Source organism: Stylophora pistillata, chromosome 4 (assembly GCF_964205215.1).
Source record: "Stylophora pistillata chromosome 4, jaStyPist1.2, whole genome shotgun sequence".
Taxonomy (NCBI): Eukaryota; Metazoa; Cnidaria; class Anthozoa; order Scleractinia; family Pocilloporidae; genus Stylophora; species Stylophora pistillata.
Genome location: NC_142522.1, coordinates 33863057 through 33873070, shown reverse-complemented (window position 1 = coordinate 33873070; position 10014 = coordinate 33863057). Strand labels below are relative to the sequence as shown.

The following is a 10014-nucleotide window of genomic DNA, read 5'->3' as shown; positions in this document are numbered from 1 at the left end:
GGGGTTGGAAGTTGACCTTGACTTGACTGGGGAATCCTTTAAGTGCTAAATAAACAACGTTGTTCTTCGGCAAATCCACCAAAGAAACTTTAATACGTTAATTACATTTATTCAAACAATACCACAAAAAAGCAAAAAACCTCAAAGAAATTGCCAATGACAGTAACAAATAAGAGAAAACGAGATCCTGGGGGACAAAATTAGGAATGTAAAGGTAACAATACGGTAAGAAATCTCTTACAGTGACAGAGAATGGGATTAATTAACAGGACGTTTTTTAAACCGAGTTTTAACAAAACCAGGGGAGAAGGAAATTCAAATTAAGACAACCATTGGGGAAGGGAAGCGAAAAATATCTTCAAAGCTTGCCAACACTATTACATCTCCTCTTCCGTTAGACAGGATGCTAGTCTATAGGCAGATTCATGCTAACGTCACTGTTTACATTTTTGCTCATTTGCATACGGCTTTGCGTAAAGAAGGAAGCATGTTAAAGACAAATTGACTTCAGGCAGGTAAAGAGCCAGAAAACCTTAGTACATGGTGAAATTTTTAGCTCTTTGGGTGTAATATTCAAGGAGAAATAGTCCATCAAAAACTGCAAAATTTCTGGGTGGCAAAAGTGCTAATGAGCTCATACATTCTATGTAAAATTTTGAGTTTTTAAACCCGTGTTGCACAGAAAGTATTCAATGCATCAGGCTCGTATTCATTGGCCGAGTTAATCGTACTTTGACCTTTCGATATTCAGACATGATTTATTTTTAGCTCCATCAAAAACTGAATTGCTTATGCTAATGAGGCAAATATTGCAAACAAGGATTCCCCTGTAGAAGGTAAGCCCACGGCCACTTTCAGGTTCACTAGTACCTAAATTGTTGTTTACCCCCAAGTGGGGAGAGAATTGTGTCTGAGAAAAATGTCTTGTCCAAACCAGCAATATGGTTAAACTTTGGTGCACTTTTGGATTAAAATATGTAGAAATCAGATGACGATTCTCCTTCCTTGCTTCACTAACGGGAGCTTAGTAGATAAATTCATATTTTTTTTTTGGACCTCGCAAAACAAATATCAGCACCAAAAGTAATCAATATGATAATAATCTAAGGGATAAAAGCTGGTAATGACTGTCCTGCCATTAAAGTCCCGTCCTGTTAGCGCACTGTGGGCTCGCGAGCAGTCGTCAGCGTCAGAGAACTCAACAAATACCTGAAGAGCAAGAAAAGCAGGTTAAGATATGCACTTTTAACGAAGTTTTCAACCAAGTGACATAAGTGATTATTACGGAAGGTCATGCTTCATAATTACTAATTCTGCATCTCGTAATTGATCCAAAAAACTGAAACTCCCGTCAACTAATCAGATACTTAGATAAAACTAATTTTTTAATACGCGTTTTCGGGCGATTCCAGCAGTCTTTAATTAGTTCTCGTTTTCCTTTATTCATTGGCCATGATAATATTTTTTTTTTGAAATTCCAAAGTGCAATGCGCGCGCTCTGCATCTGAGATGTTGTTAGACAACTAGCAGAGGAAAGCTTAGCAGCGGCTTAGAGTCGCAGAACTTCAAAATGTTGACACCTTTCCGAGAGATCACAGATGGGGGGGGGGGGGGATTGCTATGTACCTCCTACAACCACTAATTTACGTGCAGCCATCTATCGCCTACAGCCGTGCTTGCTATGATAACCATTACACGAGTAACTTGTTCATCGGTTCGTGGTCACCCTACGGCTCATGGAAGTTTAAGCCTAACTGCAATTTCACCTTATATCCTGTGTTTGAATCACCAGCAAACTTGAATCCCTTCAGAGCACCAAACTTAGCACACTCCTCCTTCACATCTATCAATTCATCTGCCAAAATAATTTATAACATAACTAAAGCAAAGTGCGCGCTCTGAGTGGTTAATTCAGCATCTACTATTTGCCCATGGGTGCATGCTGCCGACGTGAGCAAATGCTAAGACTATTTTTCCGCGCGCGCTCGTTTTTTCTGATCACGTAAGATTTGTTAAATAAAAGGGAACTCTTGTTCCAATGTATCTATGTTATGTTATAAAACAAAGGGTGAACGCCATAGCGTGTACTATTGAGTTATGGATGCACTTGGGAGGTTTGCTAAGCACTCAAGAGCTGGGCACGCTGAGCACGCTTCTTTTGTGCTTAGCAACCTCCCGCGTGCATCCATCCGCGTTCGCCATTTGTTAATTTTAATGTGCGACGCATTAAAAACTTTGTACAACAGCTTAAGAATGTTAGCATTACTTGGTAAATAGCGTTATTTGATGTTTAAAGTACAAATTAAGCAAATCACATGCAAAACCTCTTGGGTTTTGCTGACGAAGGAGGAGTCAATAAATAACCGAATCATAACCCTTACAAGCTTTTCTGGGGCTTCCCTATGAATTAAGCGATATCCATTCATAATCCTGGGCGGGGGAAAGGCATTATAAAAGTAAAGTGTTCTGCCAAAAATCAGGGGTGGAAGTAGAATTGTGAATCATGAATCATATCTTTTAAATTGGAGGTAATCATGCATTTTCATGTTCGTGAATCATGGATAGGCTATTTTACAGTTGTGTACTTAGTTGCCAAGCCTTTGATTCAGAGTGAGGCTAAAGATGACCTTGTTGTGATAGAGACCTGTATCTACTTAGCTTGATAACAAAGTGATTTACATTTGAAAGGCAGCAAGGTTTGTATCATAACAAGGTCATCCCTAGCCTCACTCCCGTTCAAAGGCTTGGCAACCAAGCACACAACTGTAAAATGGACTATTATTATGAGATAAAGTTAAAAATTGAATAATGAAAATGAAAAAACTATGAATCACTGAGCTAAAAAAAGACATGAATCATGAATTTTGAAGTCAAAAGATTATATTTCTGTAACGACAAGATTAAGTTAAAAAAAAAAAACTCCACTTTAATTCTTCAACCCGCTGGCAGATTACAAGTTGAAAAAACCATTAAACTAAGACCCGCGAATGCATAAATATGTAAGCCACAAATATATGCACCTGCACAATAATGAATGAATACACTACTAATGATCTAACACTAATTGCATGCTTCTAACAGTATTTCCTCACAACTTCCATTCCAAACACTAGAACATCACAAACAGAACTGGATGTATAAATGACTGAGGCAAAAGTCGTATTCTAGCCTAATGGTCCATCCAACCTGAGCTTATCCCAGTTTCCTCAGCAGGAAGCAACTTGGAGAATTACCACTCCCCCCTGGATGGGATGCTAGTCCATTGCAAGGTTAACCCTCCTTCCACAGCAATTCATCAGGCTTTTCTGGCAGTTAACTGGTACCCATTCATAATCCTGGGGGAAGAGAGGCACTGTAACAGTAAAGTGTTTTGCCCATTCAGCCAGAGCTTATCCCAATTTCCTTAACAAGAAGTGACTGGGAGAATTACCGCTCCCCCCTGGATGGGATGCTATTCCATTGCAAGGTCAACTCCCCCCCAGCATTTCATCAGGCTCTCCTGACAGTTAGCCCATACCCATTTATAATCCTAGGGGGGGGGGGAGAGGGGCACTGCAACAGTAAAGCATTTTGCCAAAGAACACAAGCATTGCACTCTCCACCGAACAGTTAGCCATTCTGTTTCCATGCTGTAGAAATATCATTTGCTGACTAAATCAGGCATAAAAACATCAGAATCTTCACAGTTGATAGATAGTTAAATAGAAAATAATGGTGATTGTCTTTACCAAATAGGAATTCAGCACAAAGGTCTTCCAAATGAATGTTGGTCAGCTGCAAGATCCTAGTTGGAAGCAATAACAACTCTGTCAAACCCAAAGGAGTATTCCAAGGAGAACCTCCTAAAAATACAAAGACCAAAGAAAAAAGAAAATGTAGAAGTTAAACATAATTTCTCCTTGCAATGTCACCTCCAAATCACCCATTAAGATCACAAGAATAAAGGAAATTAATAATCACCAACTATAAAAGCAGTTGATTGTTGAATAAATTCTCCTTGTCAAAAAAATATATGGAGAACATTCTGGAGAATATGTACACTGATATTGTAGTGCCCCCACCCCCCCCCCTCTTATTTGTGTTTCTATGCTGTGAAAATATATACCACTCTCAACTTATCACTCCATCTTTATCCAGTCATCCTCTAAAAGAAAGTTTTTTCACTTCAAGCTCCAACACAGTCAAATAATTTTGTTTACAATAAAAATATGAAAGTATGTAATGTGAAAAATTCATAGCACACAACTTTCCCTCTGCACCAACAACTGCATATCAAATTTTCAAAATACATTTCTTCAAATAGTTTTGCTGATCTGAAGTCAGTTAAGAGGGTATCACTAGTTGTACACTTGATGCAACCAATACACATCGCCTGTTGGCACTTGGTAATACAAAGCCAAGTTTGTCGGCGCAATTCAGTAGAAAATCAATACAGGGAGAACTCAAAAGAACACAACACTCCTTGGTATTTCTTTGGGCTAAGGTCTGTTTTCTGTTCTCTGGTAAGATTTGAAAGCCAATGTTATATAGAGTGCAAAGTGTACAATGATGGAAAAGATGTACATTCACATCCAAAAAAAACTTCACCTACTGATTGTTTTTTAATATCAGTTTTTTTTTTTAATTCAAACCAACCATAGGGCTTAAAAGCTTACTTACAGTTGATTAGACTGAGATGAACAGTTCTGTTGGTCTTTTGCAATGTGATAAAACTAAAGAAAATATTTAGTTTTTCTTGATCCCTTCACTCTCAAGATCTCATTAGAAATTCTCCTTGCTGTCTGCCATGTCTTTCTTGTGATATCAGTTCAGAGAACTTGGTACTGGCCCAGCTAAAAGTTCCTTAATTGATATTTTTCTACCTCTCATCACTTGTCTGTTTGATGTTGTATTGATATTGTAAGGAGAAATGCTGCCATGATCAGGAGTTAAAGGGCGTCAATTGTTCAGACAAACCACCAGATACCCAAAAAAAAATGCAAGGAACCTTCTGACAGATTCTGTTATGTTTACCATTAAGAAAGGCATGCTGCATGGCATTAAAAGGTGTTATCCTCTGCTCTGGTTTGCACTTCATCATTCTGCATGTAAAAGTAAAATTAAAGCATAGTTTCATTCAAACATTATTGACCAAAGATTCATCAAGTATAAACTCCTCCAGTTTCATAGCACTGGGTGTTTCTGACATGAACTGAGTTCACTTTTGTGTACTCTGGGTAAAGAACTTCCTGGCTTCTTTACAAGAAAAACTCTGAGGTAGACCATGGATGAGGTACATTCAACTCATACACAACTTTTCACAGGGGTCATGCATGGTAAACTTGAGACTTTGTAAGACACCAAGAGTAGCAACTAATAGATATAAAAGTGCCTGATATTCTCATCCTTTGAAATGAAAGAAACAGAGATTCTTAGACAAGCTGACAGGAGAAATCAAGAGTGCAAGGTCAAAGTTTGTCAATTTTAAGGTCCACTTTGTAACTCTTTCATTTTTCTCTGTAGGGATTAGGTTCTGTATGAGCAAGAGCATAAGCCAAGTGTAGTATGCAGTTGGATGTCAGCTAGATTTGGTGTAGTCTTTGTGGCTGATCAGGATTAAGCCAGGTTGAGACATTTTGAAAAGCCTTTTACATTTATTAGGTTTTAATTGGAACATTTATTTTTCGACAAATCAAAGTTATTCTACACATCATCTACTTTAAGGTATTGTGTCAAACTTCATGTAACTCTCATGTCAGCTATACTACACAGTTGTACTGAATATAGAATGTTGAAACACCTCTGACAGAGATAACTGAGATTTAAAATGTACAATTAGCAAACAAAAAAGTTGATAAAATGTAAATGTTAAAGCAAAATGTTTATCAAATGACTCACAGTACCTCATAACAAAGTCAAGAAAAAAGTTATGTTGTTCAAGTGTAATCTTTCTTTCATCTTTGGGTAATTCCTTTTGGATTTGGTGGAAATGTACACATTCAGCATCCTGAAGGCAAAACAAAGATTGAAACTAATTACATTAACTGGCTAAGTACATGCTACATTAATTTTACAGCTGTATCAAGTGGAACCAATTATTCCAACACATGTTCTAAAGATAAAGTTATTAATTTTATATTTACCTTTTCTTGCAAGCACATGACACAGACTGGTTCATAGGCATCATGTCTGGGAGCTGACTGTCCTGTGTACATGTACCACAGTACATAAGAAAAGCTCCACATGTCACAAGCAAAAAAACATTTCTGCAAAAATACATCAAAGGAAGTCAACTGCAGGGTGGTCCAAAAGTGACTTATGCTTTGCTCCGACGAAGGGCTAACGCTCAAAACGTCAGCTTTTGTAATCGTTACAGTGGCCAATTTACCATTTCAACTTTGTTGATTTATCCAAAAGAGACTTAGCTTACCCTATTTCATATTGCTACATTGCCATTTAATTTCTAGAGACCTGCTTTTTAAGTGTTGTGGACTACTCACCAACATACTTTTCTCAGTAACACCATTAGCAACTAATCTGTTCCACATTTGCACCTCAGGAGATTGGTAACCAGGGCTCTGAAGTGGTTGAGAAAGCTGAGGAACATCAAAGCAGAGACCAAAGCCATAAAAATCAGCTGTTATTCACATTTTAAATGTATTTTTGCATGTAGTTTCTAAACAGTGGATCAAAAAATGATCACCACAACTCGACATGTTTGAAAAGAAATCAATCCTTTTACTCCCAATATATCCATTGTAATTCTCCATACTGTCTCTTACACACTTTTTATGACATTAGTTTGGAGAGTTTAGTATTGAATCAACTCATAATTATTCTCATCACTTGTCTGTTTTACATTGTATGGATACTGTAAGAAGATATTCTGTCTTACTCACTTATGGGAGACAAATTTTTCCAACCACATCCCTAGCCATTTTAACTGTCCTTAAAAAATCCTTCAAATTTTCTGATTCTTGGCTCTACCCCATGAGCATTTTTCAAAAATTTATTCATAAACCACCGTTAGAAAAACAAAGGTAAGACTTACTTGATGTCCTTCAGTGAAACTAAGTCCAAAATCCACAAGTTGAAAGATCCCTCTCTTTGGATTCCACATTACATTGGACATCTTTAGGTCACCGTGAACAACCCTACTGATGGCTAAAAAACTCAGAGCTTCAACAACATCCCTAGAACATCTTCTCACAATGGAAAGAGGAAGACCTTTGCCTGAGTGCTTAAGTAAAATGTGGTGAAGATGACAATCCAACCGCTCAAAAACCAAATGAAAACTACCTCTGTATAGGAAATAATCCAATAAGTGCACTGAAAAGGAAACAAATGTGCACCAGTGAACAAACAAAAAAATTAAGGTAACAAGTTTTTAGACCTCTCTCATAATGGACAACCTAATTATTATTCTTTTGCATGCTTGTAAGTTCTTCTTCCTAGCCTCTTACATGTAAGCAGAGGTAAAAACAATACAATTTGACCTCAAAAGCCTGGGTAGGGGATATATATATCTTATTAACCAAGTGCAAGGGCCGTACTGGGAGAATATTGGCCTGAGGTCTTGACAGTACGGACCGAGCGCAGCTCGGTCCGTACAAAAAAGACCGAGTACGGTCCCAAGCAAGCTTGGTTAATAAGAGATTTATTATACGACTGAAGTTCAAAGGGACACAAGTGCGGTATCATTCAGGACCATTCAGGACAGTGCCCGGTCCAATACTGAGAGAATATTGACCGGCAATAGAGCATTTTGATTGGTTGATTTTAGTTATTGGCCCTCTGACTGCCTGAGTTGTGTAATAAAACTATATAAACACCACTTATGAAGGAGGTACATAGTGTGAATTTTTCTGAGTGCTTTCTAAAACCTTTGACTTTGAACTTGATTATGAATAAAAAGGTACAAAACTGAATCTCGTTTTCAATGCAATCACATTTTAGTGTTTTTTTTCCTAACTAATTTCCAAATTCACCATGCTTTAGTTGGGATTATGTCTAACATATGTGACTTATCATGATTAGGAAATTATATTATGATATTTAAGGACTTTCCAAGCAAATTTCAAATTTTACAGTGTAATTTCAATATAGATTTATCACAAAAAACACCTTTAGTTTTCTTCCAAAGGTTACATGGAAATGCACTGTAGAAATCGATATATATTATTATTATTATTATTATTATTATTTTGATAAGTGATAAATTGTGCAAACTAACTTTACTTGGTAATGAATTAAGGACATTAAAAGATAACTACTCAGTATCATGAACATACCAGTATTTATGGTTCAGTTGGTTACAAGTCACTTCACCAACATTTCAACTCATCGACAACCAAATTGTCAGCACCATTAGCCAACACATTGACACCTAAGGTCAACTCACAAACTCCACTAGTCAACTCACCAATGTCATCTTGCTATCATCTCTACTTGATTTTCATTTCCTGTTTGTTCAAAGTAGTCAATAACTTTATAACTTTGACTGAAAATCAGTTAGGACTGAGGTGGACGAGTATGTCAGTAAAGTGACTGGTCTGTCAGTGAGTTGACCAAAGACAACTGTCAGTGAGTGACCAAAGACAACTGTCTGCAAGTTGACCAATGGTGTCACCGAGTTTAACTAACAGTGTAAGCAAGACAGTTGTCAACAAGTTGACATGGCCACAAAGGAATAAAGGGGCAAGTTTCTAAAGAAACTGTGGTGCTGCATCAATGGGTGTAACAAGGTAATTTGATGATACCAGTTAAGTTGAAATTGTAAATTGGCCACCGTAAAGAGTTAAAAAGCTGACATTTCGAGCATTTGCCCTTTGTCAGAGCGAATGATGAAGGGCTAACACTCCGATGAACGCTCTGACGAAGGACTAATGCTCGAAATGTCAGCTTTTTAACTCTTTCCGGTGGCCAATTTACAATTTCAACTTACGTAGCTGATATTACCAAATGGCCACAAAGGACCTGGGTACCATTCGGTTAAACTCTTAATTAACAGCAACACTTTTATAATGGCCAGCCTAACCAAACTTTTCACCTTTGTAAAAAACCTCCCTTGAACCACCATTTTTCTATTAAACATTCCAGTTTACTCAGTCGAAAGATGGTCATTGAATTTCAAATTTTTACGCAAAATACTCACCAATGCAATGTATATTGAGCGATCCAGCTTCATGACCTAAATACTGCAGAATCTTTATCTCATTGATAGCAGTCTGTTCATATTGCGATCCTTCCTTGAAAATCTTAACAGCTCCTTTAACAGCTCTTTTACGCCCATTTTTCAAGCAGAGGGTCCCAGAAGCCTCAAAAACCTCACTGCATGTTCCCCTCCCTATATTGATACCAAGTTTCCATTCGTGCTTGGTAATCTTCAAAATTTCACTCTTTCTTGAGTACATGAATGACACCACTTTGCAAATTAGGAGAGAATCAGGAAAAAACAAGTACTTAGCCGCACAAAACTTTTTCAATAATCTAAATAAATATTTTTCGAGTGAAACGTTATAACATAGCACAGCATAAATATCCAAAGATCGACGACTACATGTGGCGGCATGAATGCACTCGAGACAGCTGTCAAACGACAAACGTTTATTCTGATTACCTGATCACTACAGTGAATTCATCTCTTCCAGCATATGGGCTTGCGTTGTTTCTTCTCTCTTCCCGCCACATGTCCGAGGAAGAAATGAGCCTAAGAAACGAAGAACGTGTACGAGCTTCCAAGACTGGCTAATAATCCTTCGAATTTAGAGCCACCATCTTTCCAGACAAGTGATTGTCAGTGAGATGGGAGGGGTGAGTGCGTAGTTATGAAATAAATTTGAAAGGTGGAAAGATAAAGTGTCTAAATCTGTTATTCCTTGTTCATAATGCTCCTCAAAGTCAATATCAACATAAGTTAGGCTGTCCATGAATCATTTTCCTCTTAATCATGAGTTTGTAGTAATCTCAAGCAAAATATACAACTAACTGGGACTCCCAAAAGAGGACTAGGAAGAAGAAAACACTTCCCCGTCG

General features: G+C 37.5%; 1 protein-coding gene across 2 annotated transcripts; it reads right to left on the bottom strand.

Annotated features, from left to right (window-relative positions):
- Window positions 1-74: 74 nt before the first annotated feature.
- On the bottom strand, window positions 75-9979 carry LOC111332344 (serine/threonine-protein kinase Kist). Of its 2 annotated transcripts, XM_088757128.1 has the most exons (10): window positions 9599-9979; window positions 9134-9403; window positions 7031-7308; window positions 6480-6575; window positions 6123-6245; window positions 5883-5986; window positions 5014-5081; window positions 3729-3842; window positions 1767-1855; window positions 75-1209 (listed from the first exon to the last, which is right to left on the bottom strand). In XM_088757128.1, the coding sequence occupies exons 2-10, from the start codon at window positions 9390-9392 to the stop codon at window positions 1072-1074; spliced, it is 1269 nt and encodes a 422-aa protein (XP_088613254.1). In that variant the 5' UTR covers window positions 9393-9403; window positions 9599-9979; the 3' UTR covers window positions 75-1071. The 2 variants fall into 2 exon arrangements, with proteins under 2 accessions (XP_088613254.1, XP_088613255.1); XM_088757129.1 differs by lacking the exon at window positions 9134-9403 and having other exon boundaries at window positions 9599-9976.
- Window positions 9980-10014: the final 35 nt, after the last annotated feature.